This window comes from Neofelis nebulosa, chromosome 6 (assembly GCF_028018385.1).
Source record: "Neofelis nebulosa isolate mNeoNeb1 chromosome 6, mNeoNeb1.pri, whole genome shotgun sequence".
In the NCBI taxonomy this organism is placed as follows: domain Eukaryota; kingdom Metazoa; phylum Chordata; class Mammalia; order Carnivora; family Felidae; genus Neofelis; species Neofelis nebulosa.
Genome location: NC_080787.1, coordinates 24,961,419 through 24,980,824, shown reverse-complemented (window position 1 = coordinate 24,980,824; position 19,406 = coordinate 24,961,419). Strand labels below are relative to the sequence as shown.

The 19,406-nt window shown below is 47.5% G+C and overlaps 1 protein-coding gene across 7 annotated transcripts in view; it reads left to right on the top strand.

Annotated features, from left to right (window-relative positions):
- The window catches only part of RREB1 (ras responsive element binding protein 1), a 183,528-nt gene that overhangs the window by 97,317 nt on the left and 66,805 nt on the right, over nt 1-19,406 (top strand). For 6 of the 7 annotated variants that reach the window (XM_058733096.1, XM_058733100.1, XM_058733093.1 and 3 more), the window contains exons 2-4: nt 13,697-13,811; nt 17,315-17,438; nt 18,071-18,283. In XM_058733096.1, the coding sequence (XP_058589079.1) occupies nt 18,113-18,283 (171 nt within the window). In that variant the 5' untranslated portion in view covers nt 13,697-13,811; nt 17,315-17,438; nt 18,071-18,112. The remainder of the gene's footprint in view (nt 1-13,696; nt 13,812-17,314; nt 17,439-18,070; nt 18,284-19,406) is intronic. The other variant, XM_058733099.1, reaches the window with a different exon arrangement.

The window sequence follows — 19,406 nt, the reverse complement described above, 5'->3', positions numbered from 1 at the left end:
TCCCCATCTGCTCCCTTTCTGGCCACGGACGTTTTAGATTTTCTTTTGAGCGGAACTTTTCTCTTCATCCTGCTTACTAGCCAGTCCCTTCCTGCTGCATTCTCTTTATTCTCTCCCGAACTGGGAATTTTTTCTGCATCTCTGTTGCCAGCGCAGGAAGCCCAACCTCTCCCTCACCCACAGCCTCACAACAATGTCAGTCCCTTGGTGACGTCTTCCTGGATCCCTGTGCTCCTCCCCTCTGTCTCTTAGACTGTATTGCAGTAGACTCCTAACTGGGTTATGTGCCTCTCATCGTCCCTTCCCTAAAATGCTGCCAAGAAGTTTTAAAAATATCGATCTGATTATTTCATCTCAGGATTTTTTTTTTTTTAAAGGAAGGGGGATAGACCGTTAGTGGGTTTCCATAGTCATGGGATGAAGTTCATCCCCCTCGGATGGAACCTTGACGCCAGCATAGTCTTGCCACTGCATCTTTGCCCTCTGCCCTACTCCACTCTCCCTCTTCCAGCAACGCACTGGTATAGTCTGATGGCTCCCAAGGGTTTTATTTTCAGGGGCTAGAAAGCCAAGGCAAAACTTTTGCAGGTAGACACAGGGGATTGTCTTTTCTGTCTCTCTCTCTCTCTTGCCAAGTAAGGGTGTTAATAACCAGTCTCAACCATCTACTGTCTTTATCATCTCATTTTAAAATTTGAGGCACCTGACCCTAAGAAAAGAATGAATTCAGTACTGTGAGTATCTTAGTAAGTCGTATGGTTTTCTTTATTTGCTGCAGCATGGGTGAAAATGTAGGCATGTATGGGCCAGTGTTTTCGTGACACCATGTACCATCCAGACATACCTCTTGAGTCTTCACGCATTTCCTTCTAACTGCTATGCCCTGTCTTCTGAAAGCCAGATCTTTCCTTTAAGCTCAGGTTTGCTTCTGCCCTACTGCCCTCACGCTTGATGACCTACCTCTCGGGAGGCTTGCAGCCCTAAAGTGTTTGGCTCACGATTCATTTTCCCTCGGATTAGAACTTATCTCCATGTGTCTTGTCTATCTCTGCAGCCCGAATGTGAGCCTTTGAGGCCTGGGGCTCTGTCTTAGAGTTCCTGGTGGTTCTCAAATCTTGAACATTAGCAGACTAATGTCTGAGAATGACCACCATCTTCTTTCAGGTTTTCACATTGATACGAAATCTTGCCCTACATCTAGGGCACAAAAACAGTATAGAACATCTTCAACAAGTTAACTCCTTGCAGAGAGAATGCACCTTTTCTGTGTACTGTCCTTAACTTTGCCTTAAGTACACTGAAAGCTGCAAGAATGGGGCCTGGAAGTCAAACCCCAGGAAAACGAGGAGACCCTTTTTTTTTTTAATGTTTCTTTATTTTTGAGAGAGAAAGAGCATGCACACAAGTGGGGGAGGGGCAGAGAGAGAGAGGGAGACACAGAATCTGAAGCAGGCTCCAGGCTCTGAACTGTCAGCACAGAGCCCGATATGGGGCTCAAACCCACGAATCACGAGATCATGACCTGAGCCGAAGTCGGATGCTTAACCGACTAAGCCACCCAGGTGCTCTGAGACCCATTTTTTAAAAATGAAACCTGTCTGGTAGCTGAAGCCATCGAAATGACAAGTACAGAGACACTGTGATCGTTTTGAGCCTGGCAACTTTGAATGGATTACTGTGTCCCTTTGTTTTCTCTTTCTCCAAACTGGAAAAAAAAAAACAAAAACATTTGCCTAATGTGAATAATAGCATTTGACTATAAATTTGGGTTGTACAGGACACATGACTCATACCAGGAGCATGGTACTTTAAAGATCTTCATGTAAGATAGAACTGGAATTACTTTGCATATCTGTCTTCCAGACTGGATTCCCCTTAGAAGAATCTCGGCTGGTAGGGTTAAAAAAAAAAAAAAAAAGTTATCACAATTAGTAGTTTCTTGTGGATGAAGCCTTAAAAGGATTATTCTTGCCTTGGCCAATGCATAACATTAGGGGTTAATTCCAAGTAATCAAAAGACAGTGGGGTTTTTTCCCTACATCTCTGTCTTTCCTGCAAACAGCAGGTTTACTATAGTCAGGTAGCAAACTGTTGTATAATCTCTCTCTCTCCCTGCCATCCACCCTGTTTTCTCTCCCTGCCATCCACCCCCACCCCCACCCCCACTCCCCAGCCCTTAGGAAAACTCTGTTTCCAGATTGGGAACATGCCAGAATGTCACTGGCCTCTAATAGAGTTTATGGAAAAGTGTCAGTTACAATTCCAAATCTGTTAAGTAACCGGGGCCACTCTCTTGAGGTATATTTTGACTTCTGCGTCCTAGTTGTGGGGCCGGCAGAGTATGAAATTGGGTTTGTGTGAACATGTGTGTGCCTGGGTGTAGTGGACTACGTTTTCTTTCCAGAATCATAATGAAGCATCTTAAAGGGCTCTGAGAACGTTTCCTCAGGCATATTCAGTGAGCACGGTAGATGCCGTTGTTTCGCAAGTTTTTGCTTTTCTTTGTCTGTACCGGTTGTTCTGACTTCATGGCTGGGAGGAAATTGAGGACGTTGAAGAGTGCCTGCTGTTTGGCTTGTGGTGCCGAACCGGTTAGCTAGCTCCTGTTCTCAGATGGGCCAACAACAGGGCCAAGCCCCACAGCGGTGGGAGAGGGGACACGCAGAATGCAACCTCCTGGATTTTGCATGGGGATAGCGAGGCTGATCTGGTCTGCACACTCTTGTGTATTGTCTGGGCCTTGTAAAGGGAGATCCTAAAAATACCAGCCCCATCTTAGAGTGATGGCATAGAAATTTGTGTTGCGAATTTAATGTACAGCCTGGCTTCTGTCGCTCATTTGCCACCGTAACTCTCCACGGCCTTGCTTACTGTCGTCGCACCACCGTGTTCCCGCTCCTCCCCCAGGCCTCTTACCTTGGAGATTCTGAGGAGCTAAGAGGTACTTAGGCAAGGAAGTTTTTCTTTGTCTTTTCTTTTCTTTTTTTTTTTTTTTTTAGTTGACTTTGTAAAGATTTTCTCTATACTCCAGGAACTCTGGTGGGCTGTTTCGAACATCTGATCTTATCATCCTCTGAACCCATTAACCTCACATATGCTGATGTTGAGGCCAAGAGAATGAACTCCTGGTCTTGAATGGCAGGGAGGCAGTGTCCTCTGTACTCTGGTGGGTGAATTCCTTCTGGTTCCCATAAGTGGCACACAGCCCCACAACTGCCTTGATCTGCTATGAAATGGGACTTTGCTGCCATTGCCAATCCTGGATGTTCACAGGGATGTTCATAGTGTTCAGCCGCAGGTGAAAGTCCTTTTGAGCCCGGACCTAGGCATCCCAGCAGAGTTGAGTCGCATACACAGAGTTAAGCCTGGAAGGACATCAGAGGTCATGGCCTGCCTTCTACACACGAAGGATCCAGTGTATTCCAGGCTTATGCAAGGAAGCATATGACATACAGATTGCTCTGGGTTCCAGTGGCTCAAGAATGGTATTAAATGCCACTGCATTATTATGATAATGACAGTGTTAACTCAGAGTTTAACTTGAGCTACCCTAAGTAACTTCTGGGGATTCCGTACTTTGATGAAGTCAGCTCATATTTGCTGCCGACAAAAGGCAACTACATACGTGAGCCTGGAAAGTGAGTCCTCTTTCTTGGAAGCATCAAGCCGCTCCCACACGGAGGGACAGGGAGTCCTGGTACATTGGACTTGGAGGCTTTTAAAGTTGGAGCTGAAATGGATGCTGGGTAGGTGTTGCTCAGGCATTGTTCCAAGGTTCTGGAGGCCAGTAATACTTTAAACAAGTCAAACAGCCCCTCGAAGGGAGCTGCAGGAAATCCAGTCCTTGGCCTCATGTTGTTGCATGGTCAGCGGGAGATAAAAGGACAGACTGTTGGAGGCGAGGCCCCTCCTATCACTGGATGGCAAACTGTTAAGGGAAGATAAAAGGAAAAGAGTAGGGATGTTCTTTTTGAACAACGCGAGGGTGCCTTTATCACAGGCATTCAAGTAAAATGAAGGGGGTGAGCGAGAGAGCGTCAGCTTTATGATTGCAAGCGGGCTGAAGAACTCTGAGAAGCAGGACGTGGTTTCACAGCATCCTAAAACCATTTTGTGTCAGAATATTAGTGGAGGCCAGTCTTTTTTCAACTGATATCCCCATTTGCCTGGGGACATTTGTATTACATACTGCTTAAGTTAAATGGGCCTGAGCCGGGCCCTCTAAACTTTGTGCTCCAGAAGTTTTCCCTGCAGGGGTGTCTGACCCCTGGAGACCCGGTGGAAGCATCGGGCCGTCCTTGGGCCGAGCAGGAGAGCCCCGCAGGGCTGTGTGTTCCCTGTGCCGCTGGCGAGGCGCACAGGCCAGTGCCGTTTGCTTTCTCAGTGACGTGTCTCCTCTTAGGCTCACTTCTGGTGCTGGCCCAATGCTCACTCAACTGGTGATCTCCCCTTTGAGATCGTCCTTTCTGTTCTTTGTCACTTAGGAAGGAAGTCTAGGGACTTGCAAAAGGTTCTTAAGGGTCAGGGTGGGGCTTTTAGTGTGAACCCACACTGAGGAGCCTGGGCCTGGCCAGTGCCCTGTGGGTGCTCAGTCACACAGAGACGAACCGCGTGCTTTGGGCAACTCTATCCTTGTTTCGGACCCTGCTGGGCTGTTGAGAGCCGGGCCCTTTGTACAGCAGCGCAATTAGACACCCTCCGGAGTCCAGGAGTGCAGTTGTCGGGAACTAATCACCCTCCTGGCGGGTCAGGGCAGAAACAGCCAGGAGGGCCCGTATGCCTCAGACTTCCTCCAGGACTGTGCTAATCTCCCTTCCTTCCGAGGTGCCTCTCTGTTGGTTGGCTCCTTAGTGCTGGGGCTGGGGGACCAGCCCCACTTGGCACCTTCCTCCCCAGTGCCTCATCCTGCCCTGGAAATAAGCTTTTGGTTTGGGCTCAGTGGACTTTAAGAAAAACCATGTGCTTGCTAATGTTTTTGATTGGTCGACTTGTGATAAACACTTATCAGCCTCTTATATCTCAGAGTATTTGTTTTTCTTCATAATTTCTTAGAGGCAAAACAGAGGGGGAAAGGTCACCCATTAGAGGGCATAGAGGGCAGGCCCACAGAGCTCCTGGTAGTTTGGGCATGGTTGCTTCACCCAGCAGTCATTCTCAGCTGACGGTTTGTAATGTCTGATCACCCACTGTGAAATTTTGACCACAGCTGACCACTTTTCCAATGGGCAAGGGAAGAAGTGATCTCCTCCCTCTGCCTTCTCTGAGCTGTTAGGGTGGGTAGAAGCAGTTCGAACAACACTTTCTGTCTCCCATGAACTAATTTGGGTTTTATAAGGGGTGTCGTCTTGAAATGGCCCTAAATCCTGGGAATTTGAAGCCCCGGTCCCTGATTAATCACCTGCCCTAGGAATCCTTAGCTTGCATCCAGCCCCTCAGCAGGGAAAAGTGGAGAATCCTGTTCCTGCAGCCCCTTTCCCCAAGCATGTCAAAAAGGCCAGCCCTACGACCTCATGGCCTGTTTAAGAGTTGCAGGATATTGCCTAAAACCCTTCTGCAAACGGCCGCTGAACTTTACTCCAGCCTCTCCTCCTCCGAGCTGTAATGTGACTGAAGGCAGCCAGACCCACTTCAGAGGAGAGTCTGGGAGTGACTGGGTGTCAGCTGCAGGACACTCAGGTTCCACAGCTGGGAGGGAAGAGGTGCTCAAGAAGGAAGAGCCAGCCCATCCCGGCGGGAGCCCGCAGCGCCAGCCTGCTTGATTAAGCAAATGCGAAGTTCCCCGGGATTTGTGTCAGACGCAGACTGAAGCTGTAGGGGTTTTATTTCCTGCTCTCCGTGTGACGTTGGCAGTGGCTGCTCTACCCCTCGCTGCTAACGGGATTGCGTTTGTGATGAATTATATCTCCTTGTTCAACATGGGGGCTGGAATGGAAATTTTTCAAGATCCCCCAACTGACCCCTGCCCTCCAAGCATTGGTGGTGCAGGAGGTGAGGCCCACGGATGAATCTAGGAGTTGGGGAGACTTGGCCCAGGGGCTAAATGAACTGGAATGTGAGGAGGTAAAGGGCATAACATAGATAGCTGGCATTGGTGGGCGCTGTACTGCCTGTTAAGTGTCTCAGTAGATACTCCTTTGACTGATCCTGGTTTTGTGAGAGCAGTATTACTAGCTTCATTTTCCAGATGCGGGCTGAGGCTCAGAGACTTAAAGTCTCTCCATTGGTGGCAAGCTGAGCTTCCAGTCCAAGACATCTTGCGCTCTTGATGCTCTGCTACTGTAATGTATTCTCCTCGTTCCTGCTTCTGGATCTTACAGGATTAGGGAGAAGGGACGGCCCTCTTCGAGGTACAGAATCTGAAAGTCAAAAGGAGGATCTAAATAATTTGGTCTCTCACCCTCTGCAAAACTGAGCTGTGGTGACTCCGCCTCTGCTTGAATACTTCCAGGGACAGCAAGCTCATGACTACGTTTCTTGGGGCCTCATTCCATCCGTGAGCAGCTCTGGTTGTTCAAGGCTCTGGTAAAAGGATTGTGGGGTCCCAGACCTGCTTCCTGGTGCCTCCCACCCAGATGTTGTTCCTGCCATGGTGAACACATGAGAGGAGTGTGCCCCCTTTTCCAGAATATCTCCGGTTCCTTCAGCCATTTCTTGGTTTCCCCCTGACTTGGTTTCCCAGTCCTATAGCTTGCTAATTGCCCTTCTCTGAATGGTTTTTCCATGATCATCTTTGGTGCAGAGGAAGGTACCAGAGAATTTTGGAGTCCGACAACCCCAGGCTAGAATCCCAGCCCTGCCCCTCTAGGAGCTGCTTAATAGCCAGCCAGATAACCTCATCATTGCCTTGTAAGGTTTGGGGAAGGATTAAATATCCTCCCCAAGTGTGTGTGTGTGTGTGTGTGTGTGTGTGTGAAGTACCTCACACACTTTCCAGCCCAGAGTTTATGTCACAAATAGTTAATGCCCCCTAGTTATTGGGGAAGGAGGTACTCTGAAAGACGTGTAATTGGATCTACACCAGACTTCTGATTTAAATCCTGTTTGCTCTTATGGCAGTGTTCTTCTTTCTTTAAATTACTCAGCCAAGGTGTGATGTGGAGGCCTCTCCCCACCCTTTCCTGATAAGCCAGCAGAGCAGATCTTAGGGTGGGGAGGGTGGGGGCTTCTAAATTCAGTTTCCTGCAGGGTGGGGGGAGACATCTTCTGCCTTAGCCCAGGAAAGCCTGCCCTGCCCTGGGGGTAGGTGCCAGTACCCAGTGGGTCATCTGACCCTCTGCCCGGCTGGAGTGCTCCCTCAGTTAGGGCCTCCTGGCAGCCCGCCTCTTCTCTTCACCTGCTTCCTCAGTCAGAGTAGGGAGTCCTACACAGTTCTGCTAAGTTGGGCAAGATGGTGATGAAATACCAGATCCTGGTGGCCATTTTAGGAGAAAAGACTAGCTCACCTGGAGAGAGGGACAGGGCCACACTCGGTGGGCCACCGAGCCACCCTCCTGCCCCACAAAAGGCCAGGGATCTGGGTAACAAATGGCTGCCATGTGGCAGCTGTGACAGCTTCGCGAGTCTGGCAGTAGTTAGATCCTGTCAGTAAGACGTGCTCCTGGGAGAAGAGCTGCAAGGAGTGGAGTCAGCTTCTTCACAGGCTAATTTACTGACAAAAGCTTATAAGCTGGACTTTGCCCCATTTCCCCCCTCTGAACAAGCCAGCTTCACTGTGGAGAGAGAGGTACGGGAAGAAGAGTGGGGTACCACGGGTGGTTTTATCTAGCACATACCAGAAAACCTCCCCATCTTCCCCAGCAGTTTGTATTTAAATAGTAAATTTGATCTGACTCACGTAGTTAAGTTTGGTAAGCAAGAACCCTGTCTTCCAAGTCAACACTTGCCTCCCTGCTGAAATTGTATGTAATGTAACAATCAAAATGTCCAAGTGATTTTTAGTTTTAAAAGAGAAACTGCTTCCAGCATGGAACCCATCACTCTCCCCGAAGCCGAAGCCGCTCCTTCCCCACACGCTTTACTGAATATTAAAATGTTCCTGTACCTGAGGACAGTATTCCTTGTGAAAAGTCAGCAGCTTGTCGCATTGCCAGTATCCACGGGGGCACCTGAAACCTGATCAGTAAAGGGCAGCCGCTCTAGGCTGCAGGAATGATCTCTTGGATTTTTCCTTCCCCTTCCGAGGGGAAGAGACATTAAGAGACAAACTGCAGGAGACCATGAGCTAGTTCTGAAGCTGTTATGGTTCTTTAGGATTGCCTTCCCTCAGAGTTCTCCTCCCCGACTGTTCCTTCTCTCCTGCCCCTTGTGGCCCTTGCTGCCAGGAGCAGCAGAGAAATTGTGGGGGGGAGGGTGCCGTGAGGGGGTCCGGGACCACCAGAAATCCCGGCTGCAGCTTCAAGTGTGGAGAACATCCTCCAGTACCCTTTCTGTGAGTGACAGCTTGGCCTGTGCTTTCTGGAGAGATGACTTCGAGGGCCCAGAGCTTCACAGAGGCCAGGCTGAGTGATTTTGCTTCCCGCACACTGTAGGCCAGCCCTGCCCTGTCTGAAGTTCACATCTGACGTGTCCCTGTTCCTGAGCAGCTAAAATAGGCCCTGCATATTTAATCCCTCCCACACATATACTTTCCTTCCTTCCTTTTTTTTTCTTTCACTTGTTCGTTCATTAGTTCGTTCGTTCGTTCGTTCGTTCGTTCATTCATTCATTCATAGTGGTGAATACAGCTGAAGTTAAAACTGAGATCTGTCTCCAGTGCCTTGATTTTTGCTCTGGGGCTATGCTAAAACAGTGGCTTCTCCCAAATCTTCACAGAAAGAAAGTTTCCCAGGGAGATCCTTCATTTTATGTCCCCCCTCTTCCAGAATTCTACGTAAAGTTGAATGCTAGTTTTCAAGGCTGCATCCGAACCCCCCAAGAGCTAACATACAAGTTACAGGATCCATCCCTGGAGGTATTTCTGACATAGTCGTTCTGGCGTGGGGCCCAAGCACCTGTGTTTCTTTCTTCCTTTTGGTCTTATTGCAGTATCCTTGACACACAGCACTGGGTAAGTTTAAGGTGCACAGTGTAATGACCTGATTTTGCATATATTGAGAATCTGCATTTCTAGCAAAGGTCCGGGATGCTGTTGCATGAGGACTACACTTTGGGGTGGCCGGTGCTGGAGGTTTAGTGGTAGTTAACTTCTCACTGACTGGATGAGGCCGAGATTTCCTTCACATGGTATTCACTTCATTTTTGATCTGTGCGGTTCTGTCCGCTCCCTCTCCCAACCGTCTGTGTTCCTCTTCTCTGGCCCCCTCCCTGCCCTGCTACTTCCCCGTCACAGACACCTTGTTGGAACCCCAGGACCTGAAAGTGTAGACTTCCCCGTCAGAATTCCTCTCGCTCCAGGCCTGCATTCCATTTGTACGGAAGCAGGAGTGACCCAGAGGATACAGATTGCCTCTGAGCTCACATCGCTGGATCAGTTGGATCCAGCCACTTGGACAGACTGGGCTATTTGGGATTTCAGGCAGAGGCTGGTGGCTTCCTTCCAGTTTCCTTCTCCTTCTAGAACACAAGGGTGTAGAATGTGGAGGTCCCCCCACCCCCATCCCTTTGCACAGCAAGGGCAGTGGTGAGTGCTTGCAGACCCTTACCCCATGTGGTGAACTTTTCAATCAGAGGTGGAAGTCCAGTCGTGCGTCCTCAGAGAGTGGAAGGCAGAGGTGAAGGTGTAAGGTGAGAGCTCCTTGCCCTCCCTAGAAATAGGCAAAAGTGGGAGGCCAGGTGCTGAGCCATCTGGAAGGGCAGAAATGCCTCAGAATATGATTGGGACAAGTCAGAGAATGTGTATCTATTCTCTCAAGCCCTGTGCCAGGAATTGCAAATTTTGTCTAAAAGAAGCTTAGTGGAGTTTAGAAACTAGATTTGCCTTGCTCTACCAGCATGATCTTAGGGGCAATTGCTTAACCCCCTACACCTTAGTGTGCTCATCTGTACAGTGGAACCAGTACTCCTCTGTGTTGCTGGGAGGATTAAATGAGATACTGCACTTAGTGTGTGGCAAGTAGTGTTCAAAACTCATTAGCTGGTGTCATCATCATTAGTAGTATTAGTATTAATATTGCAGAGTTTTATAATAAAAACCATCGGGGGTTCCCCCAGAGGGAATGAGGGAAGCTTCGTGTGGAAGGTGGCCCCTGCAGGATTGGATTCGGGGACACATACGTTCTGGAGGAAGAAACTGAATGGGGAGGTAATCATGGAGACTGGGCAGGAAGGCTAGAAGGTAAACTAAGGCCAGAGCCTGGAGAGCTTTGAGTGGCAGGTCAGAAAGTCTGACTACTTCCCACATATATGGTCCTGGGACCCGGGGTACTGCCCTGCCCCCTCCTCCTGACTTTCCTCTCCTAAACTTGGGCTTTGCCAAGCGGTGCATTCTCCACCGCCCACCCCGTCTCCTCACGCAGTGGGGTGAAGATCCAGAACTGGCAGGTGCAGCCCACGGTGCCCAGTTGTGCCCAGTCTGCTGGAGTGCTCTGTGCCACACTCCAAGGCTTCGTTTGACCAAAGCCCATGCCAGCGAGGGGGCAGGGTGGCCTGCCTGGGTTGCCGCCCTCTCCAAGGCACAGACTGAGCCCTACGCCAAGAAACACATCAACTTCCTGGAACTCAGAGCCGTCATCACAGCTGTGAGCTTTCAGAGCACACGCGAGGCTGTCCTGGTTAGAGGAGACTGTCTTGTCCCTAGGCTTGCAGGCCAAGGAGAACGGGCATTGCCGTGGTGCGACATCCAGCCTGGTCTGGATTTGTCTCCAGCCTAGCTCAGATGGAAGAAAGAATGTTTCCTTCCTGATGGAGCCCATCCTAAGAGAGACGTCCTCGCTGCTTATAGAGCTCCCGTAGAAGCCAGAGCATTTTAGTATCTGAACTCCTTTTCACTCAGACTCTTTGAGACTCTCCTGGGTTGGCCCCACCCGGCCAGCTAGACCGTCCACTAGGCTGTTCCAGTCCACAGATCAACCATCTCAAGTATTGTGGTCCTCTGTAGGCTCAGCGCTGTCCGTGGGCCTCTACTGTCATCCTAGGCATCTAACTTACCCCATCTGTCCTGCGGGCCTTAGGACAGATTGTAGATTTCACTGAAGAATCCTCTGGGTTTTCAGAAGCTGAGAAGCTTTGTTTCTAGACCATCTTCCCTTTTATCTTTCATCTCCTGCTTGCTATCTCTGTTGGACCTGGAGACAGACTCCTTAATCTTTTCTTTCTGGCTTTACATAGCATTGTCCCTTATCTGCTCAGGGGCTGGGGCTTGGGGGCTGGCCTTCCCTGCCCCCTCATCATCACAGATGGACCTCTGCCCACTCCAAGACATCTTGCTTCCATTGGATCTAGGCAGAGCCCGTGTGGGAATGCAAATCCAGAAATTCAGCATCCTCCCTTGGGAGGCCCCGAGACCACCCCTCTAAATTCCCAGCCTGTGCTGCAGTCACTTACCCCTGCGGGAATCACCTTCTAGAACAGAACCTCTCCTCACTAGGTCTTTTTTTCCCTTTTTCCTTCTTCTTCTTCTTTTTTTTTTTTTTTTTCCCTGCTTTCCCTGAGGCGATGGTGATAGAGGTAAGGGGTATCTTGAATGTTCTTCCAAGAACTGTCCCGTACTTTTCCACTCGCTGAGTTCTGTGAATCCCTCAGGCCTGGTGGAACCCCAGACAAACAGGGTAGTGACTCTTGTTACTCAGCTAGAATTGCAAGACATTCTAAATATTCAAATCCTTTACATCCAAGATCAGAGGATGAAAGTTTCAGGGTCAAGTGTGTTGGGGTTGGCCCTCTCCCACCTTGGTTCCCGGTGTGTATTGAGATTACTCAGTGGACTTTTTAACAGTATCTTTTTTAAATGAGGGAGGGAGGGAGTTCAAATTTTAATGAGAGTCTTAGTTATTATATTCTGAAAGTTTAAATTGCAGAGATTCATCTCTCTGATGTGTGTTTTTAACAATTATATATGGAACTGTAATTCACTTATTTGGAGATCGTGGTAGTTTCAAAAACAAAACAAAAAACCATGGAGGTATTCCTCTTCAGACTTTCTTCCTAATAAAAGTTGCCACGAATGAAGAAATGAATAATAACAGGGAAATTTGGCTTGGTTTTTTTTTTTTTTTGGTTGTTTTTTTTTTGCGTGTTTTTTTTTTTTTCTTCCACAGTGTTTCATTTCGCCCCTAGGCATCTTTAAGTTTGGGTGGGGATGATCTGAAAAGATGTTTTGTTTGTGCATTTCTAAAACCTCATGGGCATTTTAATAAACTTGACTTGATTCAGAGTTTAAAGGAAGGTGGGTTAGATGTCAACTAAAACCAGGATTCTTATCCTGCTTATCCTCAGATGAGTGTCTGGGGCCCCTGAACTCTTGATGAGGAAGGGAAATGTCGACTGTAGAGTACGTGCACTTTCCTGTGGGAAGGTCCATAACTTTTATCACACCCTTCAGGAGGTTCTCATCCCCCAAAACCATTGAGAATTATTGGGGTAGTAAGAAGGATTCCTCAAGACTTACAGGGCCTCTGTCCCATTCAGGGGCTGTCCCTACAGTTACTCCTTATTTCTTGATACTTTCTTCAGAATCCAAAGAACTTTTCAAAAGAGAAGGGGGCAAAGAGAAAAGATGGAGAATCGAAGCAGTGAGGTGGAGGGAGAGTGTTTGTGGCCTCAGGAGCTTCTTGTCATGGGTCGGTGGCCCTTTCTCGCCCCAGCTGACCAGTCCTGCAGGGGGCTTGCCTGCCCTAGGTGCTCAGGAACTACAAAATGAGGAACATTCAAGGTGATAACTAGGCATGTGACAGGATTGAGCACCTTTCTCCAGACACTCCGAAAAGGGGGATATGAATGAAAAGGTGGGCCACGCCAGGGTTTCTCGGCAGGGCTTGATTTATGTCTTTCTTGATCTTCCCCGTTTAGCTGCGGGAAGCCGTTTCCAGAAACCAAGAGAATGTGGCTGAAGGCTGCAGCTCTGGAAATCCTGCATTCCTTTGCTCGCTGACTTTGTAGAGGGCCAACTTGCTCCCAGGGAAGGGACTTGAGGCCCCTGCACCCCAGAGCAGACTCGCTCAGACTCCCCGAGGAGCCTGTGTCATTTGAAAAGCTTTCTGTATACCCCCTACCGAAAGGAGAAGATACGTGTTTGGTCCCATCTGAACCGTCATGGACACTTCCCCCATCACTCAGGAGAAGATGCTCTAATCTGTCCTTTACATTAAGAGACTGTTTGGTTCCATGGTGTTTGCTCTCTTCAGCTGTCTTCTTTCCACTCTGCTGCTGATAGCACTTAGTGCTGTCTTGTTCTCCTCTGCCCTTGAAGCTGGCAGCATCAGCATCTGCTCTTAATATGCCCCTAGATGCCCAGAGCTCTGCCTGGGCCAGTGGTCCCAGCTGCCTTCATGTGATATGGCTCCTGACCTGCTGGGGCGTGCTAGGGGGTTCTTGCCTGTCCAAGGCACTCTCGACTCCGGTGGATGCTAGCGGGTAGCTCTGGGCGGAATCAGCCTCGGAGCCGGAAGGAAGCTTGCTTCTGCCTGCAGGCGGGGATGGGAAATGTTCTGTTGCCCTTAACTTGTGCCCTCCCGGATCCCCGGGAAAAGGGATCCGGACACAGGATCGTTTCTGCCTGGTCTTGACTCCCTCTTCATGCCACCTTTTCTCATTTTTGCAGGCTGCTCCGACTCTGTACTCCAGAAGTGGTGGCTTTGAGGTGTGACCCTGCCCATGCCTGGGCCAGCGTCTGCTCCTCGGTAAGGAGGGCCAGCTTGATAAGACGAAGAAAACAGGTCAGTTACACTTTATGGACTCCACTTGAGGCCCAGTAATTTCCAGTGTTGAGTCTTCCTTTCCCTCCCCCTCCCACCCCCCCACATTCCCTATGGGTTGCCCTTTTTCTTCCCAAGGTCCTCCTGAGGCTTTGACGCAAAACCACAATGAAATTGTAACTCTGAGTTGCGAGCTCTTCTGATCCAGTGGGCCTGAAGTGTGGGATGAGAAATCTCAGAGGGTACCGGGTATTGGTCTCACAGGAAGGAGTGCTTCAGACAGCAGAGCCCTGCTTCTCCCTCCCCGCCGCCCCCTGTCACCCAAATTCAGGCAGTTTGTTAAAAACTGGAATGCCAGGCCAGTCCACTTGGCCATGTGCATGAAGATGATGACTTCTTTTCTTATCTGTGATTTGGGAACTCCATCTGGGTTCCCAGCTCTCTCTGGTTCCAGTTGGAAGACATTGCCTTAGAATGGGGTTAGTGATTTTTAATTTGTTTATTGTTAAGATTTTATTGGTGGTGGTTATTTGCAGTGGTAGGGCTGATGTGGAGGGTGGCGTCAGGGAGCAAAGGAAAGAATGAAAATATTGAGACTATTAATATCTGTAAAGAAAAAAATGTGCTTTGTAAATGGACTTCAAGCTGTTCAACTTCTCTTTCATCGCTGAGATCAGATCTCAGAAGGTTTAGGTTTGTTAGTTTGGGTTATTACCCCAGTATAGCCCAACGTCAGGTATAGGTAGGTAGAACTCACTAATAATCCTGGCCGACTGGCCTCTGGGTAAATTAGCGCATAGATGTGCCTTAATGCTAAGGTGGATTTTTTTTTTCCCCCATAACCTGGAACAGTGAGCTACCTTATTTTATGCCAGGACCTCTCCCTTCTTCCCTGCTGCATCCTTTCAAAGGGAGAACTCAAGTATAAGATGCAGGAGCACACTGGAGTAAAAACCTGTGCTGGGTGTGTAAGGCTGGTTTGTGTTGCTTCTGAAACAGCAATTGAGGGATGAGTCCAATGACGGTGCTCTTCTTTTCAAACAGTGTAGCTGGGGGGTTCATTTTACTAATTGCACTTTCCAGATTGAGACGAGAAGAGTCTCTATTAAAAAAATAACATTGCTGGGGCACCTGGCTGGCTCAGTTGGTTAAGTGTCCGACTCTTTGATTTTTGGCTCAGGTCATGATCTCATAGTTCATGGATTTGAGTCCCATGTCGGGCTCTGCACTGAGGGTGAGGAGTCCGCTTGGGATTCTTTCTTTTTTTCTCTCTCTCTCTGCCCCTCCCCTGCTCGCACTGTCCCTCCCTCCCTCCCTCCCTCCCTCCCTCTCTCTCTCTCTCTCTCAAAATAAATAAATAAACTTTAAAAAATTTATTGAAAAATATATACATATTGCTACTTACATTTAAACTAGGTAAAGGAAGTAAACACAGGTGATCTTGGTGTCATCACTGAGTAGTGTCAACGCTTTACACTTTATCCCAGAAAAGGAAATAAATGTAGCAAATGTCTTCCTGCCCAGTCAAAATGGGAAATAACAAGTTTGTGTGGCTTTTTTCTTTTCCAGTTGGAATAAGCCTTTGCAACATTCAGCCCTTATGTTGGTTAGTGTGGTGACAATGGCTAGGTATTGTGTATTTAAGACACTTAGGGAGTTTGTAAGAATGTATATTGGATGTTATAATGACTGTAACAAAAATTATCCCTAGTAATCTGGCTCTGTAACATGAATGTATTTTTGTTACTTCTCATGTTGTCCGTTTCTCTCCTCTCCATTTTCTCAGTGAATCGAATGTAATTTTTACAACTTATAAAATTCTACGTTTAGTCCTAGAGGTGTTTACTCTAACCTGTTCCCAGATTTCCATAAATTCTACCACATTTTCCTTTTTTCCTAGTATCAGGACACAAGCAAGATTACCTTCTAAACTCCTCCTATGAATCAGAAAGGTTAACTTGCTTTTTACTGACATAACATAATTACAAAAAACAGTTTCTGGCCAGTTATTTTATAATTTACTATATATTACAACTATGGGGGAGGGGTTTTAGTATCAAAGGTATCCACATATTTGAATCAAACAGATGATTGTCTGCTGATTGATTGCAACACCTCTAGGAACCAATGGTGCTTTTAGAGATGCAGGTGTGCCTGTGTATGTATGCCCACTTACATGTGTATGTTTGTGTCTCGTGGTTTTCCCAAGAGAGAGAAATCTCCCAAATAAATTTTCAAAGACCGTTAAAATAGGAAGTTTGAAGCACAATTTTGAATGGTCTTCTGATGGCGAAACCACAGAAGGACTGCAGTTTGGCCTTTGCTTTAATTTTGGACATAGCTCTTCTCTCTTTATAGGAAAGATGTGCGGGGTAAGACGAGGTGTATTGTCTCGAGTTGCATGTTTCTGCAGTTAGTCCTTTTCATCCCCATTTGGAAATCCGTTAAGTCCATATCTTCAAAATGGCTGCCCACAAGGAAGGCACGTTTTGTCTTTTGGTTGGAAAAGTACCGTCCCTGAGATTCTCTTTGGCTCTTTTGCTAAGGTTTTAGCTTGAGACTTCTGAGCTGACAACAACGTGGCTTAATAAAGTTATGTCCCCAGGCCCTTCCTGCTCTGCTTGCTGCTGGCTGCATTGGTAGCTCTGGGTGTTACCGTTTGTCATATCCTAGGTCATGTCCCCTCAAGTTGGAGGAGGAAACCACAAGAAATGATGTTCTTTCTGGTGGTGTTCCTGAGCATTCACTTGGCTGCCGAGATGATGAGCTTGATCTTTGACTACAAGTCCAGTAGAGGACATGTGGAATTTATCAAGGCACAGTTAATATAGGTCAGTATAGGATCGGAGGCTTACTGGCAGGGCTTTGGCTCTAGATAAAATGAGGGAAGTAACTTACCTGCAGACTTAATCTGAGGCCATATCACAGCCATGGTAAGGCATGTAACTGGATGGCACTTCTCAAAGGAAGGTAACTAGAAAAGGCTGCAGAAGTCAATTTTGCAATGGCCACGAGGTGTGGCGGGTGTTCCGGTTGGTCATGCCGTTCCTGTTACCAGCTTTCTTTGAGGCCTGACCTAATACTACATAGTATAGTACTAAACTACGAGCCTTTCGTGAATTGCTTTCCTGCCTTATCTTCAGTCACTTTTAGGTAGAGGTGGGAGGGGGGTCAAGTAGGAGTCTGAACGCTCATGGGGGACTGGTGTAGAGTATGGAGGGAAATTCAGTGTGTGTGTAGTTAAGAGCTCCAGAAAGTAAAATACCACAAAATCGTTTTGGCTGTTGGGAGTGACGGTGACAGCACTGTAGGGAACATCAGTTAAGGTTGAAAAACAACCACAGAATGTGGTTTTGGAAGAAAGACATGACTTTTAAAATCGCCTCCCTTTTGTTCTCCCTGTATTCTCATGCATATAGTGGCCTGAGATTACAACAAGTAAATGGCATCAGTTTTTTCTTCCCTAAGTGAAAAGGCATTCACTGATTTTTTTTTTTTTTTTTTTGCCTTTGCTTCCCTTCCAGTGTCAACAAGTGATACAAGAGAAGAAAAAAAAGAAGTGAACACAGACTCATTTCCTACTCCACGTGGATGATAGCTATAGCGAGAGAAAACCTCATAGTATATCAGTTGGGGCAGAAAATGGAGGTAATTGGCAGTGGGGGCTGGGTTTTCCTTCCACCCATCTTCTGGGGTATAGGTACATTACCTACTCATATATTTTAAGAAACGTCCTTTTTATGTTGATTTGAAGTTTGGTTATAATTCTGAGAGGATTGCCTTCTCAGTTGTCATGTACAATTTGGGCTCCCCATTAAGAGCACTGAATTACAGCAGTGGAGTTACGTGAGACCTGAAGGTTCTCATCATAAGTTGTTAAGTCTAGAACATTCCTGTAGTAGTAAATGAGCTTGGTTTTTAGGAGGGTGCCGGGCAAATGTCAGCTCCCTGGGCTGACAGAAAGACTCCAGAGCCTTTCCCTGCTCTGTCTAATGAAACATTAGGAAAGGCCAGGAGACCTGCCTCTGCTAGTTTGGGGGGTTGTGTCAGTACAGATGCACAGAAAAGAAGCGAGGTTATCAGTTAGTCTTTGTTATGACAGTGCTTCATTTAGATGAAAGCTTCAAGTCATTATGGGCACGAGTGTCAGCTTGAACTGAAGAAGCGGGAGGGCCTTCGGTGTTTTAGCCTGACTTACGGTTATGGTAGCCATGGCCAGTGCCACCGGGCTCTGACAGGGGCTTAACCAATTGATCACAGCAGCGATTTCCGATTTTCAGTTCTATGGCAGAAGCTTCTTAGAAGCTTAAACCCTTGACCCAATGACGTCAAGTTCGCCCATTGGCTTGGAAGGTTCAGACTTGTCTTCCGTCAACACCATGATGTCAGCAGTAATGAGTGTAGGGAAGGTCGCTGAGAATGGCGGGAGCCCCCAGAGCACCAAGTCCCCCACGAAGCCTCCAGGACCAAATCGGATTGGCAGAAGGAACCAGGTAAGCTCCTGTGCGCTAGCTGGTGACATCTGGTGGCTTCAGTCTATGAGAATGTTGGGTGAAGTTTGTTCCCTTAAGCCCCAGCTTCCTAAGCCAAAACCTCGGACAAGCTCAGAACTAAAGGGACATGCCGAGAGGCCTCAAGAGTGAACTTTTCCGGGCTTATGTCAATTTCTTTCATGGAAGAAATTTTCTCTGCGGTGGTGTCAGTATTGGTGGAATCCTTATTCTCTGCCCTTTAATTTGATTTGAATGCAAGCTGTCTTCACGTGATGGCCAAGGCAAAGAATTGGACTTATTCCTCTACTGTGATGTAGTTCATTTCCTTACTCACACAGCTGGTTAATTGGAATTTTAAAGCCACCACCTTGATTTCTTTTTTTAAGTGTCTTCAGATCAGGTAGCAAATAAGTGTTGGTTTTGCTGGATCTCCCATTCAGCTTTCCACCTTTGACAAAGCACAGAATTTGGCTTCAGAGAATGCCACTCATGGGGTGATTTAGTCCTCTTTAGTTTTTAGTGGGCATCAAATCAGGAAGAGTGGGGAAGAATAAGGGGGCGGGCCAGGATTGGAAGGGTTAATTAATGATGTTACAAAGGTCTAAGGCTCCTCCACTGGGAAATAAAACAGATCTTCTAATTAACGTACAAATGGGGCACTTGAGAAAAAGTTGTCACTCTTCTGGTAGCAGTGTGTTCAAGGAAACTCAGGGAGCGAGGCAGGGGGTGTGTGGTGCTCATTTCTTCTCTGAATCCGTGTAATCTGAACTGATGACTCCACATTTAATTTTTGTTTTAACTTACTTAATGGGTTTACACCAAATCCTCAGGGGGGAAAGGCAGTCTTCTCAGTTCCTCTTAATGCCAGGGATGGACTGGAAAGTAAACCTGTTGGGCTTTTGTGAATTCATTTCCTTTTTTATTAATAATCCTCAAGTGACTGTCCTTATACAGAATTGTCTGAGCACTATCCATGATGGTTTTCTATAAATTCTTAGAAGTATGTTAATTAAGGCTTTGGCTACCACTTGTCCTCCAGGAAAAGTCGTTCCAGCCTAAAACCCACTCCAGCAGCATAGGAGAAGGGTCGGTTCATTCCCATCTTCCTCACAGCTGAAGACTT